This window comes from Alnus glutinosa, chromosome 1 (assembly GCF_958979055.1).
Source record: "Alnus glutinosa chromosome 1, dhAlnGlut1.1, whole genome shotgun sequence".
Lineage (NCBI taxonomy): Eukaryota > Viridiplantae > Streptophyta > Magnoliopsida > Fagales > Betulaceae > Alnus > Alnus glutinosa.
Genome location: NC_084886.1, coordinates 8062382 through 8080275, shown reverse-complemented (window position 1 = coordinate 8080275; position 17894 = coordinate 8062382). Strand labels below are relative to the sequence as shown.

The 17894-nt window shown below is 37.5% G+C and overlaps 3 protein-coding genes across 3 annotated transcripts; 1 reads left to right on the top strand and 2 right to left on the bottom strand.

Annotated features, from left to right (window-relative positions):
• Window positions 1–521: 521 nt before the first annotated feature.
• On the bottom strand, window positions 522–2424 carry LOC133870330 (uncharacterized). Its single transcript, XM_062307424.1, has one exon. The coding sequence runs from the start codon at window positions 1986–1988 to the stop codon at window positions 825–827; it is 1164 nt and encodes a 387-aa protein (XP_062163408.1). The 5' UTR covers window positions 1989–2424; the 3' UTR covers window positions 522–824.
• Window positions 2425–6105: 3681 nt separating this feature from the next.
• Window positions 6106–9451, top strand: LOC133870320 (uncharacterized). The gene is made up of 8 exons (XM_062307414.1): window positions 6106–6570; window positions 7324–7404; window positions 7522–7581; window positions 8000–8043; window positions 8499–8541; window positions 8640–8711; window positions 8789–8890; window positions 8998–9451. Exons 1-8 carry the CDS (start codon window positions 6190–6192, stop codon window positions 9115–9117), a joined length of 903 nt encoding a protein of 300 aa, XP_062163398.1. The 5' UTR covers window positions 6106–6189; the 3' UTR covers window positions 9118–9451.
• A 4551-nt stretch (window positions 9452–14002) lies between these two features.
• Window positions 14003–15196, bottom strand: LOC133865194 (F-box protein DOR-like). Its single transcript, XM_062301588.1, has one exon. It carries the CDS (start codon window positions 15194–15196, stop codon window positions 14003–14005), a length of 1194 nt encoding a protein of 397 aa, XP_062157572.1.
• Window positions 15197–17894: the final 2698 nt, after the last annotated feature.

Sequence of the window (17894 nt, the reverse complement as noted above, 5' to 3'; positions counted from 1 at the left end):
TTAGTTATATACAAGTGCTGCGCTAATATATTATTATTTGTGTGCATAATTGTTCATAGTAGCTCAAAGTTGACCGCTGGCATAGTACTAAACCGAGGAAGAACTTTGACATGGTAGTAATGAGAGCCTCGTCATCTCGCGCGCGCACACACACAGACTCAGTCAGTCAAAAGTCTCTCAGTTGATTCTTTCGTGTGTCAAAAATTGACCGAATAAATTATTTGTGACAGATACTTTACCGTTATTTTAAGGACCGAGTGCTGCCGTCTTGTTTGAAATTGTGTTAAAAATTTTAAAAAGTACTTTTACTGTATACAAAATTTGTAGTTTTACTTTTGGCTTTGAAAAGGTCAAAACCTTTGTTTTAAGAACAAATTTAAAAATAAGGCGTTTTTTATAAAGGTACTTTACACTTTTTTTTCTATAGATAAGAATTCTATTTCTCAGATTCTAAGTAAATTTAAGATTGATGTGTTATTTTCAAGGAAAATAAAAAGAATAGTTACTCTTATGAATAATAATAAAAAAGAAATCGAACAGTAGAATAGAACTTCCATTAAAGTGACCTATTCCGCATATCAAATATTTCCTAAACTCTTTTTGTTTGTGTTGCCCAGTAGACAGAAGCAAACACATCAGGCATTTAATCTGAGCTACTTGTTATTAACATTTACCAGATTAACATAAACTACGAACAGAAGAGACTAAAGACAGGGACTGACTCCCTTCTAAAAGGCATAAAAAACAGAATTAAGAATTTGACATTTGCTCTTCACAAAAAGATAACTTTTTCTGTCAAGAATTTGACATTTGCTCATCATATATCAGGTTTTGAACATAAAATCATCTTCATCCTTCTTCCTTGCACTTCCCCAGCTAGTATGCTGCTTGAAAATCCATCGCCAACCCTTAATACTTTTCCTGCCCCTTTTGATCCCTCTCTCATTCACCGTGATTCTACAGGAACCCCGATTACTGAAACTCCCATCCCCAGTGAAATTCCCAAACGAACCTCCACATTCATGCGCCCTTTTTGGTCCCTCTCTCATGCTACCAAAAGCTGAGTCTGGATCTGGTAACACAGCCATTTTCGCAGCAGAGAACTCCTGCTTTGATTCCGATGAGTAATCAAGCTTCAAGTCAATAAAGCCCGAATCATCTATACCGTTGAAATCACTCTCTTTGAGTGAGAAAACACGTCTATCATGCTCCAGAAGACTACCCTTCTTCACACCCTTGGGATCAGCACCTTTTTCAGATTCCAGTTGACTATCTTTCTTTTCACCATCAAAGCCACTTTTTCTTGGCTCTGCCTCACTGAACCCACTTCTTCTCCCTGAATCTAAAAATAGGCCGCCATTGACACCAGAACTCCTGGCTGCAGAAATAGAACTCCTGGCACCTGATACAACCAAGTGATCCCCACCATCCTCTGACCCAAACAACCAACCGCCCCTGAAACTACAGAGAGACCTGGACCGAGACACACCCATGTAATCAACCATCCACAGATCACTTTTCTCATCACACCCACCACCAACACTCGATCTCTCACAATTCTTCTCTCTTTTCTTCCTAAACAATCTCCCAATTCTCCAAAACCCACTTTTTTTAATCTCAACGCAGCTACTGCTGCTCCTCTTGAGCAGAACAACTTCCTCTGCTTTGTCTTGGGCTTTTGGCTTGGAATGTGATTGTGAAACTTCGTGCCTTTCATTCTCTATTAGGAAAGAGACCCGACCGACACTTCCCACCTCGACAGTGCATGAATTGCGAGTGGAAGAGATCTCAGAGCAAGAGCAGGAAGAGAGACGCTGCTCTCCACAGTCAGAGCAGACCAGCTTGATCAGGCGGTCTTTAAGACAATAAGCGCATATTCCACCAGAGGATGAAGATGGGTGCTTCTTGCATGGAAGATCCGATGAAGAAGAATAATACTCCATGTCGTTGTTGTTGAATGCTTCCACAGCTTTGCCTCTCTCCTTCATTGCTCTCTTCAATCTTGAAATGAACAAGCGGCAAAGTTGCGTGAGGTAAAAAAGCCTATGATCAGTACCAGAAAGATCGATGATCAAATTCTTTGCTTCAAAAATGGTGAAGCTATAACTGAGAGGAAACAAACTGTGAATATTTTAGATTTCAAGAGTCAAGGTGCTGTGACATCTGGAGTGATAGAAGGCACGGAGGCGTCACCTTTACGTTTTCTTTCACAAAACAGTGTTAGGAAGAAAAAAGAGTGACGCAAGAAAGCACTACCTCCCCAAGGCATTATTGTGTGTAGGGAAGGGAAGGCAACAGCAAATGGAGTAAATCAGTGAACAAACTTATTCATATATTCCAGTACTGCATGCATCTGTACCATCAATGCCACTCTCCAATAAAACTCCCTCTCTAATTATTTAGAGCAAAAAAAGACTCCCACATAATTAAAGGGAAAAAAGAAAAGGAAAAGAGAAGAAAAGAAAAGGAAGAAACCCCACCATCAACGATGTCTAGATTGTCCGGTCTTATTAGTCCATCAATCTGTCATCTGTTTCGGACATCTTTGTCAAAATTTTACAGGATTTTCTCGATCTCTTCCCTTTGACTTTTCCAAACAAAATGACATAAATCCTCCTCTCTCATCAATCATTTATGTAGAAAAGAAATACTCCTCTCATTCCCGAACTGCAATTATAATCGAGTCTCTCAGATTTTCTTCTTGAATTAGTGGGATATGAACGTAAAGTAACCACCCATCAGAGTGGCATAAGTGAAGGCACATCTGAATTTGCCCACTTTCTTTGAACACTGTATCATCATTTAGTGAGACAAAACAATCTTAAACAATGTCTGTTTCCCCGTAGATCTCGAGCACGTGTCCCACCGACAAAGCTATTTTGTCGGCCCCACAGTTTAGACTAAACGATCACTGGCGTCCTTTTCCGTAACGCTTTTGGAGGAAATTGCGGTTCAGATTTGCTAGGCTGCATTGACAATCATGGTGGGGAGGGGCTCCGTAGAACCTAAGGCATGGATGGTGCTCCCTATCCATCCTAGGATGCTAATCAAGGTCTCAAAGTCTCAATCTGGGATATGATTGACGACATGTGTCACGTTGTTCCAAAAGCAGATGAGATGGGCTTTGACGTGCCGTAGTGTACTAATAAACTGGGCTCGTAGACTCATAGTTCTGCGCACTGACTTTTCCCCATTTCAAATTTGTGGGACCTTTTTTACACTCAGTGGCTGCTCACATCTATCTTCCTTACCCTCTTGTTACGTGGCATTTCCATGATTGGACTAAACCAAAGTGGTCTTATGCCATTGGTGGGGCATAACCTTCTGAGTGAGAGAGAGCATCATCTACACGCAACATTTTGTACAAATTCCAAACCAATTTAGTTAATCTCAAACTCAAAAATATATCTTTCTCTCCATCAATATGTTTGATATACTTATTAAATGTAAAATTACAAGAATTTTGTAAAAAATTTGTATTTATTTTGTATTAGGGTGACATAATTTTTAGTTAAAATAGGATCTTTATAGATGATGAGGCACAATCTATGTATATTGGATGTAGCACGGCAGGGCCGGTAATTTTGACTTGATTCAAGAGTTTGATATGCACCTAACATAAGATTAAGTAATTAACGTGTTAAGATTAAAGAACCTGATTCATTTAATTAAATGAGTTGAATTATGATTGATTTAATTACATGATATTATATTCATGCTTCGACACGACACGAACCCAACACGAAATTAGCGAATTAGAATTAAGCGGTCTGACTCATTTAATTAAATAAGCCGGATTAAGGTTAAACTATATAGTCTTATACACGTCTTGACACGACCCGAACTTATCAATTATAAAATCTTAATTTTGATTGAATCGTATTTTAATGTCGTATTAAATTATTAATAGTTTAAAAAACTATAAAGTTTAATTATTTTATTAAGTCTAATATGACTAAAATTTAATTCAAAAGAAAAGGTAGAAAACGGGCAGAGACACGTCTGGGTTTGAGACATAATGGCTAAGTTGCACGCAACACGCATGCAAAATCCCTATGCATCATTGGGGGACATAAACAATTGTTAAGAGGGAATGTTATGTATTAATTTACTAAATTTAAAAATGGTGACAATTATGGTGTTCCATGGGTCTGTGCTCGCTAATAATTTTGTTGCTTTGTAGTAATTGACAAGTTCAAAATGTTCCGGGATTATATAAGGTTATGCAATTCTATATGGCATTGCCTCATCAAATACGATGGAATTTATTCATGATTAACTACAGCTTATTTATAAGCATGTTTCTTGTCTGACGTGCACTTCCCTGGGACCCCCTTTGCAGTCAAATGGCATAAATGTTCCCACTGTTCAGATCAAACCCACCATACCCCCCGAATGCGTAATGGTAATGCCCATTTTTATATCACACTTTTAGACCTTCAATCGGCCATGCTCAGCTAGAATTTGGATCGGAATTAGTTACAATTTCTTGTTCCGATCGTAGTTTGTTCAGACTGTAATTATAAGACGAGACCCACCCGAGACTTATTCCTACATTTGATCCCCCCATTGATAACCTCTTATTTCCCTCGTCCAATCGCACTTCAATTATAAAGAATTTCGTTCCGTTAAGTTTTGTTCAATCCCAACTTGACTTTAATCGTTTGCGCATAAATAAACTCACTTGGAAATGACCTTGAATCAGCCATGCTTGAGTAGAATTTGGATCGGGATTAGTTGCAATCTCTTGTTTGGATCGTAGTTTGCCCGACTGCAATTGCGAGAGGTTGTTAATGAGACCGAACAAAAGACTTATTCCGACACTTAAGCCCAATCAATAACCTCTCTCAATTGCTTGTCGAATTACACTGCAATTATAAGAAATCTCAGGTCCGTAAGATTTTGTTTAATCCCAACTTACATACAGGCAATTCATATATATCTTGCTTGTTTGAATAGTCTCAGTTGTGTATATGTTTTTGTAATATACAACTAAGCGATAATCCTCTTATTTCTCTAAACATAGAATACTGCTAATGCTGGGGGCATAAAAGGAGGGCCGAAATTTGTTTTGGAGCTGGAATAGAGTAAATCCTACCACCTTTAACTCATATTTATTTTTGAAAAATGAGACCTACCATTCTTTTAAAGCTCACTGATAGTTGATAGAGTAAATCCATTATTTATTTATTTTTTCTCTCATGCATTACACACAATTTTTATTTTGAAAAATATTATTTAAAATAAATAGTAATAGTTGATAGTTAAAATTGTGAAGTTATTGTGAGTGCTTTAAAAAAGTGGGTGGTTAAAATAAAGAAAAGTAATTTTTAGTTATTTTGGCTGGTAAAATTTGATAAGGCTACTAAAAGAATGGTCTAATAGATTATCCATCTCACTCTCTACTTCCTTTAAATATTATTTTTCAATGTATTTTTTATTATAAAGTTGACTAAAATGTGCTACAGTAAACTTCGTATATGAGAGTTCACTGTAGCATAATGAATGAAGATACTCTATTTTGATGCATCTGCAGGAAGGATAAAGTGACTCATAATAACTTTATTTAATTATTATGAGCCACATGAAAGATTTGTTGAAGATGCTCTTATAATCAACCGGTTGTAAATGAGTTGTAGGCATAGGTTTACTATTTCTCTTATATTTTTCTTGGTGGTAAAGCAATAATATCTGTGTAATAGCCATAATCACTATACGAAAAAACTAAACATACAATGCATTTGAGATTGCGATTTCGTAGACAATAAATGCGATTTTAAACCAAATTGCAGAACATAAATCGTTTGGAAACTGTGTTTTTAAAAATTGTGATTTGAAAACGTAGAAAGTCTACTTTTTCAAATCGCAGGTAAAATAATGTTTTTTTTTAAACGCAGAATTTTAAAGGCTAATTTGTGATTTTAAATGCTATACTGCGATTTTGCCAAATACTTAACTGCGTTTTTAAAAATTAATTTTTTTTAAATCGCACATTGTAAAATCGTTATTTTAAATCGCATTTTTTGAAATTATAAACCCAAACGGACCCTTAAAAGAGTTGTGTTGGGTATCAGAAAAAAGCCCGGCCCAGGCCCATACACAACTTTCTACCTGAAGACTGAAGTCCTCTCCCGCTCTCTAGTGCCTAACAGGGACACATTTTCTGAGAACTCCAAGCGTTTCATCTTCATGATTCCGTTGAAGCTTCATCAACCCTCTCCATCTTTCCCTATTTCCCAAACTACCCCTCTCCACCTCTCTCTCACCCAACCTCACTTTCCAATATTACCGCTCTCTCCAACCCCTCACAAACCCACTGTTTTCCTCAAACCCAACCCCTTCTCTTTCCCAATCCCTCTCTCCAAGCCCACCTTCAAATTGTTTAGTGTTTCGAAAGCTGAAGCACCGATTACTGGCAATGAAGGAGGCTACACCAAACCTTCACCGGAGCGGGAAGACTTGTCTCCAAACGGCGCCGTTTATCGGAAGACACTGGCATTGGTGGAGTGCTCCATGTTCGCCGCGCTCACCGGCTTGGTCTACTTCTTGAGCAATTCTCTCGCAATTGAGGTTTGTGGGGCTAAATTGCAAAATGGGTCTTCGTCAATTTAGTTAAAGAAGTGAAATTTTCGCTTTGTTTGCGTTAATGTTGTAATCTACGCCTCTCTGATGCTCTTGGTAACTTGGTACTGTATCTTGTAAAGAAAAGTAAGGGGGATGGATATGGAATTTTGTAGCTTTGTTTTTTATTGGTTGTTAATATAGTTCTCACGTTAGTACAAACTTATACGTATTCCAATTTTAACTTGCTGACTTTCTGTGTGATAAACAATTTCCTCTCTGTATATGTTCCATGGGGTTATTTCTGTTTCCCTGCATTGGCTATTTAGTTTAAATCTTCAAGTTTTCTGGCTTCTTTGGTTTGGAATTTGGTTGTTATAAATAGGTCTTGTCATTTCCTGGCTGCATATTGGTGATTATATAAAGTATGACTCATTTGTAGTAATGTGCAGATTTGGTATAAATGTCATTTTTCATACTCTTTTAAATTTAACTTGTATCAATCCAAAATAGAAACAAGAAGCAAGTAGCAGTACACACAGCCTGAAACCTGAACAAAACAGACTTTTGTAGATACAAGATCAAACAAACATAAATCTACCCAGGAAGAACAGGAAATGGGACATTCCTTTTTTTTTTCTCCCCCCCCCCCCCCCAATTTAATAGAATTCTTCAGTTTGGTATAAGAAGCCATTATATGTCTCATGTCTGCTTATGGATTCTGCCGTGCATTGTTTCTCAATAAGATATGGTTTTCTACAGAATTACTTTGGCTGTGTCTTCGCGTTGCCAATAGTAATCTCCTCAATGAGATGGGGCGTTGCAGCTGGAAGGAAAACTATGGTTTGTACCCATTTATTCCCACCATATTAGAAGATCAGCACTTTTTGGGAAAAATAACGTATAGATCATTGAATTATAAACTTTTGTAAGTATGGAAATGATTCTTTTGCTTGATAGGTGGCAACAACCATGCTATTACTTGTCTTGTCTGGTCCAGTGAAAGCCTTAACCTATCTGGTGAGCTTCCCTTCTGCCTAACAGACCTTGTCTTGTTTTTGTGCTTGCCTTTTGTGACCTTAGTTTGTATTCTTTCTTGCTTTGATTTTTTGTAATCAAAACAATATGTTCTGAGCTCTTCAATTGTAATATGCATGGTTTTCGTACAAATTTAGTATATTATAGATTCAAAGCTTTCACTTTCCAGGAACTTGTTTTCTTGGTCAAATTTCAATTACTTTTGATGTGTTTGAACTTTTTTTATGTTAATTTGTGAATATATGCATGTATCTTATAGGATACATGCATATATTCACTAATTAGCTTCCATTCTTTGGGATAGCTAGGTGTTCTTCTGTTTTATTTTCTTTTTCTTTTTTGGAGTGGGGGGCATAATAGCTGGTAATTTACCTACTTTTTGGATATTCCTCTTCTGCAGCTTAGGCATGGAATAGTTGGCTTCACAATGGGTACTTTGTGGAGGTATGCGATGCTCAACCCGTATCATTATTGATGATTCTTATGTAGGCAAAGCGCACACTTTCTTACAAAATTTGTTAAATTATTTTAAATTGTACAACATTATGTAAAAATTTTGCTATCCGCTTCCTTTGTTTTGGTCCTTATTCATGGTTTACAACTTTGCCGAAACTTGTGTTTTTTTGTAATTAGTTTTCTGGGCATATATATATATATATATATTGATTGTTTTAATAACATCTAAACCGTTTGAATCCAGTGCCAAGCGACTTAGACTAGTTTGCTTAGTCAGTTCTGGTAATTTTGATGAGCAATGGACTACTTTTTTGTGATTCTTTTTAGTTATTTTAATTATGCATTTCCTTTATCTTATGCAAAAACTATGAATCTTTGATTTCTGGACAAGTCAAAAGTCAGGCAGTAACATATTGGGTTTCTTGTTTTTGGCATATTCTCAGGTCAGGAGCAAATTGGACTCTTTCAATTTTGTTGTGCACTATCGTAATCTTCGCTCCACTTTGCCTTGAATTCTGTATATCTTTTAAACATTGCCTTCTATTTCCAAATTTCTTTTGACAGTGAGAATTTTATATTTGCAGGTTCGAGCAATTGGTGCTGTGGGATATGTCTTAATAACTTCATTCTTGCTAAGAGAAAACATACTTGCTTTGGTAATTGATAGTCCTTTCACCTCTGAGGTTTCAATTTGAGTCCCTGCTATTCATTTACAGATTTCTTTCATTTGTAGATCACCATAAACATTCATGCTTCTCTGACATTCCTGCTCACTGCTACGGGCATCAATACAATTCCATCGATGAATGTGATATATGCCATATTTGCGACCTTGGTATCCCAAATTCTTCACCTGCCCTTCTTCCCTGTACTCTAACATCCTCCCCCATCCCCTTAATTACTTGTCGACTAACATGTTCGTTCTCCTTTCTATTTTGTTAGGTTTTACTGAATTGTGGATGCTTCATATTCTTGCTCCACATTTTGTATTCTGTCTTCCTTACCAGGCTTGGGATGAAGCCTTCACTGAGATTGCCAAGATGGATAGAGAGGGCTGTATAATTGCATCTGCAGGCAAGGCATTGAGTCATTTTTAGTTTATGTTATACCATTCGATAAACGTGTTAGAAAAAATCAATAGCTATTTTTTGTTGTTGGGGGAGGGGCTCTCATTTTGGTTAGATTCAGTATACGTATTCAAGTTAATTTTTCATGTAAATGTGTTTTAAGTCATTTGTATTGGCAATAAATCTGATACCTGAATTACAACTACCATAAGTCACTACTGTAAACAAGATTACATGTATAATTTTTTTCATGCATCCAATTCATATGTACGAACAAGCTGGGCGGATGCCTAACTTACTAGTCAAAAGTTCTATAGTTGCTAGTGCAATTGTTGACTTGCATCACAGAGGCTGGAAACTGAGCTTGGGCATCAACAAAAACAGGGGAAAAGAAGAAAAACTCGATGAATAATTAACATGGATAATGTTTGCAGCTAGAACTTTTTCGAAATGAACCAGGTGATGGTTGGCATCTCCCTTGGCAAGAACCGGAACAGCAATTCTGGTTTTCCTGTTGCCGATTGCTCCTGTCACCCAGTTGGTGTTTGATTTACTTTTGGAAATTTTGAGTAATTTGCTATATTACGTCTGACCTTATTGGAAACAAAGTACCATTGAATTTTTGCACATACATTCACCACAAAATTTTCCCTTTCCAGTTTGCGTTAGTACAAAACCTTGGCAATCATCATGATGTTCTTGCGTGCTTAGACACAAAACCAATCATCAGGGGTTTTTTTAACGAATTTTTCCTACATTTAGGGAATGTAATGGATTTTAGGAAAGCTGCTTCTAGTGCTTTAAAAGCACTCCCAAAGACTTATGCACTTTTACATGCAAAATGACTAACCAAAACTTATTTTATCTATTTTAACTAATGGGTTTCAAAAGGTACAATACATCCGATTATCTAATATTTTACTATATCATTTAAATATTTTTTTTTATTTTAATTCTTAGATATTTTATAACAATAAGTCAATTTTTTTTTTTTTTTTTTTTAATATTGTCATTTATTTTTTGGATAATTATTTACTATAAAGTCAACAAAATTTTTTGTTCTCATCAGAGGTAGTTCGTATAAGTGTGACCTTAAAATGGCAAACATAGACAAAATTTTAAACAGAATTTTTCAGATTCGGATATATATCGGTGTAAATGAGTTTTGGTGCGGGGGAGAGTGAAAGAAAAAGAAACAAAGAAAAAAAGAGATACATTTTGCATTTGATTTGCATAATTGGATGGAGGGACTTTTAAGTGAATTAATTAGTCATTTTAGCCTAACGGTGAAAATGGCTAGGCCATTGAAAATGCTCTAAAGGGCTGATAGCCAAACCTATCGAAAAATAAAAATAGAAAGGCTCAGAAAGAACTCAAATTTAAACCCATGCTAAGGCATCTCCATTCCACCCACCACAAGCCCATTTATTAATCAATATATAAGTGCAATTGTAAAATGGAATCAGGTACAAAGATGATAAATTGTTTTCACAGGCTCCAAGTCCAATTAATCCAATCATCTTAGCCCCTCAAAACTAAGTAAATTATCTATGTTAAAGACCATAGAACAGCAAAATGGAAAAACAAGAAAAATTTACAAATATGTAGCATATTCCATTGAGAAAACACTAATATAAGTTGGGTCTAAACCTGAATCTAAGGACTCGTGTCATATAAAATTGAAGACTTATCATATATGCATCCTTGAAGACACCGTCATGAGCTATAAAACGATCTCAATTATTTAGGACGGTAAGTGACTTAGAGGCCTAAAAATTTCTCCTTAAGGCATGGACTACACAACCTAGTATTAAGTTGTATATAAGTTAGGCTATAAACGTTTTGAGAAATGTTTTAAAAAGACTTAAATTTCTCCAACTATTCATTAGCATTATAACGATAAAATTTGTATTCCAAGGTTTCTTCAAGCCGAGAAATAGACTACTTTGTTTGAGATATGTTCAATATACAGTTCAAACCTGAGTAAGTGAGTATAAATGCTCAACTCAATAGCATTGTGCAAAACCGGTTTGATAGATAGTTCAAATGAGATGGTTGAACAGATTTGACGCATTGTATTTTTCGAAGTGTGTTCCAAAGCATGTTTAAACACGGTGCTTAAATATGTCAAACATAATGTATCTAGGGCTGACAAATTTTGACACGACCTGAAAATCCGATATGAAATTAAAGAGTTAGGGTTTAGCATTTTTTGACAAACCCGCTTGACCCGTATCTTCTTTTTTTTTTTTTTATGAAGAAAAAAAAAGAAATAGCACCAATCTCCTCTCTCGGTTTCTAGACTGATGGCTTGTCTTGAGCATTTCCTAGTGGATAATTTCTATGATGTAATTTCTGGACTGATTGCTTGTCAAGACCTATAAGGAAGTTTCTGGATTGATAGTGATATTGTTGATAAATTTTCTCAATAGAAAAGATGCAACCAACTTGATCAGGATTGAAGTTTGTTTTCCAAAGACTTTTTACTATAATTGTAGCGAAACAAAAATAATGCTGGTACGTGCGCTTTAAAAAAAGAAATTGGTATCGGGTCAACCCAACAAGACATGTTTATCAATCAAGTCACACGTTTATTTAAAGGGTCTTGACAGGGTTGAAGGGTCAGATACGTTTAGCTAAACGGGTCATGTTCGTGTTCGTGTTGACTCTAAACGGGTTGGCAGGTCAAGCGGATTGACCCAAACCTGAGACACCAACCCGTTTTGCAAGCCCTAAATGTATCGTTCGAATTGGAACTTAAAAAACAGATCTTAGATTTCTTTTATTCAAAACACATTCAATTATTGTTCAAATGTCATATCCAAAATCGATTTTTATAACTAAGCCCGTTCAAATATCATGATTACCCATTCGAATGGTGCAACTCATTTCTGAAAGTCAATACACACTTGTTTGGGTTTTTCAAAGCCTCTATAAATTTTTTCTTTTCTCAAATCCATAAATATCTCTTCTGCATATTTTGAGAGTACATATGAGACAAGAAAAAAAACTAAAGAGTGTTCTTAAAAGGAAGAGAGAGACACATGTTTAGAGTGAAAAATCCTTGAGAAAACTCAAGTGAAAATGAACCAGAAAAGGTTGGTCTATTTCTTAAATTATAGTGTCTCTAGAAGCATTTAGAGGTTCCCATAAAACCACATGTTAATATTAAATACTGCATGTGTGGAGTTCGGAGAAGTCCAAAGACGCGGATCAGCGTGCATGGAAAACGTGTGACAAATTCAATGCGTGATATCAGTGAACAAAGAACAAGGATTGCAGGATATTTATGATGAACAAGCATGAGCTGTGCAGCAGGCACCCCAAGGGGTTGAGTCTATCCATGAGTCTATATGTAAGTTTATACTTGTTGCTTACTAATGGTGGTATTTTTTTTTGTGCTGAACTAGGTCCCATGGGTTTTCCCCATTGAGTTTTCCGCATGAAAAAATCTCTCAACAATGTTTGGTGCTATCTGTGTTAAGTGTGTTATGTGATCAATTATCATTTACCAAGCTTATTGACAACCCATTATATTTGTGATAATTGTTCATTATCAATTCAAATCTGAATCAAATGCAATAATTGAAATAGTTGAATTCTGCGTATTTATGTTTATTAAACGATTATCACTTGAGAATTGATTGAACTATCGTGAGAAAAAAACAATTATCAGTAAAACAGTTCAACAGGAACTATTCACTCCTCACTAAGTCTGGTAGATAGCTGGTCTTTTCAATAATAACAACAATAGTAACAAAGCCATGCAATTCAAAGAAAGAAAGTAAAAAAGTTCAACTGAATGGATAGTGACATTGAACCACAGATATCTTACCACAAGGAAACCAAAAGCAAGTCCAGTTCCCACCACAACTAAATGTGGATAGTTCCCAATTATGTCCGACGGAGACAAATAGTGCCTGCATCAAGAAACAATGCCAGAATGTAAACCATAATGCATGTGAAAAAGAAAAACATGTATAAAACAGATTTGAGTCGTACCAAATAAGGACTCCACCCAAGAGCACAGCAAAAGGGTAAAGCTGAAAAGAAACAAGAAAACAATATTACACCTATTATAAGCAAACAGAGTAAGAGGTGTACATCCAATAGGTTGCAGTATTACCATCGCTAATGCTAGCAGCATGCTTCCTTTTCTTGCCTGAACTACCTTGTAAACATTGCGTACGCTGAAAATAAAGCACAATACAAGAAAGATCTAAGCTAATCTTTACCAAAAAATAATATTAAGTCATACACGCGAGCTCGAACGGAAACAGGCAAATCCTTTGGAGTTTAAACTTTGTAACATCAACACTATAACACACAAATGTAATTCATTTTACGGAAAATTACTATATTGGTCCCTGAGGTTTGACATTGTATCAAATAAACTCTGATCATGCTTAACAAAAGAAAGAAGTACATACCTCTCTGCACCGCAACAAAGGGCAACTACTCACCAAGACAAACAAGTATCAATGAAGGAGTACTTCATATTCCACATTAAGAACTTAAAAGGAATTATTATGGGAAAAAAAAATAAACACAACAACAGTGAAAACAAGAAGCACTTGCTCGTGCCACAAGCAAAGTGTCTGGATGTGCCATTGATAACATCAATCAACAGAGAAAACTGTCCTCTTAAAGGGAACCATGACGGAAATTAATCCTTCACCGCCAAAATTTAGCAGACAATTAGAAGTAAATAAATTCATAATACTCTAAATTGGCATTATCTTAATCTTATGACTCATCTCATCTCCAAATTGGACATAACTAAACCTGTTTAGGTACAAAACCAACCAAGAACTCATCTCCAAAGCTAAGCAAAGCAAAATAAAGACACCTACATTACATCAACCACCCAAAGGGCCTCTTTAGTCTTTAGAAGAACCATTCGAATCTCCATGTCGTGGTTCATCAATTACTCCGTTTGGAAGACCTTCCCTTCCCACAGAACAATGAACGAAAGTGAGACATCGACAGCCCGAAATCACCCATTCAGGCAAGCCCGGGATGTCAACCTTCTTGAAATATTTTTCCTCTCTATTGTAAAAAAGCACCCATGCAGGGCTCTTGTACAAAGAAAGCGGCTTCATCAAGAGCTCGCCCGTGGGCAAACTCCCAAAAGGAACAGGTCGACCCGACTCTTCCCATCGGAAGGGTAACCGAATAGACTCCCTAACCCACACATGATTGTCGTAATCCTTTAGTACCCACAATTCCAGCATCTGTACCTCCGCTAAATGTTTAGTCTCTAAACCGTTTTTGCCCTCCGAAATTATCACAGCCAAACACCCACCAACTTCGACTAGTCGTTCCGGCCGTACAAGTTCCGACGCGTTTTCACCCTCTGTGTACTCATCAGGAAGAGGGATTAATGTAAACCGCTCATCTCTGACATTGAACGCAACGATAGAATCCCCGTATCTGTGCATCCAATGCATTGCGCCATTAAGACAAACACTTCTCTCGCCAGAGCCATACTTGGCAGAATCAAAAGGCAGCTTAGGGTCTATCTCTCTCCACGAGTCCGTCTCCTTGCCTAGCGTAAAAACATTGAATTCCATCTTAAATACCCTCGGAGCTGACTCCGGAACCGCTTCGGTCAACCGAATACGGAGCACTTTGTGCACGTTGGTTGAAGGGTCGAACCCAAAGTGCGTCTTGATGTTCCAAGTTGTATCTGCGCCCGCATTTATTGGACGATCAAGGGGAATATTAATGGTTTCTTGAGTGGCGGGGTTGTATACGAGTATTGGGGGCCCAAAGTAACTGGGATATTCAGCGTGGTAAAAGCAGAACAAGCCATTGAGACATTGCGAAGAGGTGAGACCCAGGGGGTCAGTCTGGAGTGTTAAGAGTGGAGTGGCGGGTCCGAGAGAAAGTTCTGGGAGGACTGGGACGGAGAAGAAGTGTTGCTCGCCGGAGTCTATCTTGTAGGCGGAAAAGAGGAGGTGGGGGTCGGAGGTGGATGTGCTTAGGTGACGATGGGAAAAGGAGTGGCGGCGTGTTAGGGAGTGCCAATAGCGCACACATTGCCCAGCGCTTCTGAAACGCACCAGGGACATGGCTGGCAGTCTCGCACAGGGATATGTGGGGGAGGAAAAGGACTTTTGTTAATATATCGGAAGGTCTCTGCCCTAGGCGGCTCGCTGCTCCTTTCTATCTATATGCTCATGCTATACATGTACGGGCGTATAAAATAAAATCAATTTTCTTTTTGAAAATATTATAATAGGTTTTTAGTTTTTTTAATTGTTGTGAAATTTTTTAATACGTGGAGTTGATTCTCTATTTGTCACGTTTGTATTCAAATTTCGATGAATATAAATTGCCATTAAAAGACAAAAATATTGAAACCAAATCAGAATCAAATCAAACCAGTTATGTGGCTTTGTCAACCACACTGAAGAAGTCTTGCTACCCAAGAAAGAAACGTTTTGACTTCTTTTTTTTTTTTTTTTTTCCTTTTTTAATTCTTTTTTTTTCTTCTTCTTCTTCTTCTGTAATATTTTTAAAGCATGTCTCCTTTGGTTTCTCAGCTTTAACTCTTTCCTTCAAGGATTTTGCTTTTGATGGAACTCAACAATTCTCGGAAGGGGCGTAGCTACATGGTGGTAGCCACCATGTTTTCTCCAAATTTTTTTAGAAATATTATTATAATTCTTTAAAAATTAAAAATTTACCTCCAATTTTTTATTTTTATTTTTTTATTTTTATTTTTATTTTTTTTCGGTTTTTCCTCTCCAATTTCAAATGCTAGTTCCGCCCCTGATTCCGGGCTCTAAACGTAATGAACACTGGATTAAAACTTTCAGCAATTTTTTTTTTTTTAAAACAAAAAAAAAAAAATTCTAAAGGACTTGAATTCAACCATGTCAACAATAAAATAATAAAATTAAAGTATAAGATATCAAAATAAACTAATGGGTGGTCGGCCACCGCCAAGGATGTGGTTGGGAAGGTTGACCGCCTTTAAAAAGTTAGAATGGAATGACCATTTTTTTTTTTTTTTTGAAACAATATATGAATGACTAAACTTTTTTAACTGAAATTAAATATATTTTGCTCAAATTTAACTCTAAAAACCATTTACCCTAGTTCTTCAAAGCGGAGGCGAAAGGGATTCGAAGGTAGTTACCAGATGCACCGTGAGGGTGGCCGCAATCACCCCAGGTGCAATTTGCGATGGTCACAACCATTTCCAATGGCACATGGAGGGTGGTCAAGGCCACCCATCGAGTAATTTTAGGAAAAAATAAAAATTAAGGCTTTTTTATTCAAGGCAAAATAACTATTCCTCTCCTTATAGGAAGGAATAGTTATTACTCAAAATGAGGAAGTCAGAGGAATTCCTTTTCTCTCCGTTCTCTCTCCTCCAACCTTTTCTCCCTGATATTTCTCCTGTGTAAGCCGCCATGGGAGGGAAGCTCTGTGCTTCCCTCCCCACCACCAATCTCCCCACCACCCATCTCCGTTTTCCTCTCTTCTTCTTCCACCCCAACATCCGACCACCCTTACTTCTCACTTTCCATCATCTATCTCTTCAACCTTCTACTTTCTTTCCAGTTTTTCAAGCCTTTGGAGTTAAGGCATAAGCTCCATCTACCCTCCTATCTTACATGCTTTTTACTGGTTTTTGTGTATCTACAACGTCTGTTCAGGCTATTTTCCTCCGCCTTCCACCGAGTTTTTTGTAATTTTTGGCAAGGGGTTTTGTTTCAATTTTTCAGATCTAGATCTACACTCCTCCGCCAAAAATTACAAGACACGCGCCTCACCACCGAGTTCCCCGGCGTCTCCGGTTTCCACCGACGGTCGATTTTTCCTCAGCCGGCTTCTGCTCCCCCGCGCGTGGCACACACGCTCCGGCGAGCTCTTTGCTCTTCTCCGCGCGTGTATGCCACGTTTGCGATCCCCACTTCCCCCCTCGACCGTGTCCGGTGTTTCTGGGCCACGCCGGCGAAACCGGCTGATGAGAGGCCTCTCCTCGGCGGCGCGTGTTCCCCACGCGCCGTCATGGACGGCTCCCGCCCCGCCTTCCTCTGGACTGCTACTGTTTATTTTATTGTTTTTGTATTACTGTTTTTTTGGGCTTTCTTGTTGTACCCCTCTCCCCCTGTTTACCCCTGTTTTAGTGTTTGGGTCCTTGTGACTCAATACACTTGTGAAATCACCTTTAATGGTGACCCCGACTTTGTGGCATCCGTGCCTCGAGTCAAAGGGCCCGCATCTTCGGAAGCATTGCCCCCGCGTACTTACATTCTTAGTTTAATATTTGGGTTGCCCATACCCTGTTGTATTTGTGTTATTTATTTTTCCTTGTAATCGGTTACTGATGTACTTATAAAAAAAAAAAAAATGAGGAAGTCATTCCCATGGAAGAAATAATAAAAAAAAACCAAACTATGAAATAACTATTTTACCAAACGGTGGCTCAATTTAGACTGTTCACTTTGAATTAACGATCTCAATCGAAAGAATTGCGGGCCTCAATAATTTCAAGGACTTGCAAAATGCCTCAGTCGGTGAACATCGTGCCAATTGGAGTGGGACACGACAGTAATTACTGTGAGGACTAGCAAGGGAGCTCCAATCAAGTCTGCTCGGTGGTAATAAGGAAGTGGGACGCAACTGCATGAAAACTCGGGTCATCCGCAGTAGGCAAATAAAATTTCCACGCAAAATTTGGTCGGTTTATATAACATAGGTACTTTCGATTAATTGCCTCCCAGGACTTTATTTGAATAGCTTTTGAGCCAAACT

Coding starts and splice junctions, on each gene's coding strand:
- LOC133870320 (XM_062307414.1), top strand. CDS start 6,190: ATGATTCCGTTGAAGCTTCATCAACCCTCTCCATCTTTCCCTATTTCC. Junction 7,582..7,999: donor TGAAAGCCTTAACCTATCTG/GTGAGCTTCCCT, acceptor CCTCTTCTGCAG/CTTAGGCATGGAATAGTTGG. Junction 8,891..8,997: donor ATGCCATATTTGCGACCTTG/GTATCCCAAATT, acceptor CTATTTTGTTAG/GTTTTACTGAATTGTGGATG.
- LOC133870330 (XM_062307424.1), bottom strand. CDS start 1,988: ATGAAGGAGAGAGGCAAAGCTGTGGAAGCATTCAACAACAACGACATG.
- LOC133865194 (XM_062301588.1), bottom strand. CDS start 15,196: ATGTCCCTGGTGCGTTTCAGAAGCGCTGGGCAATGTGTGCGCTATTGG.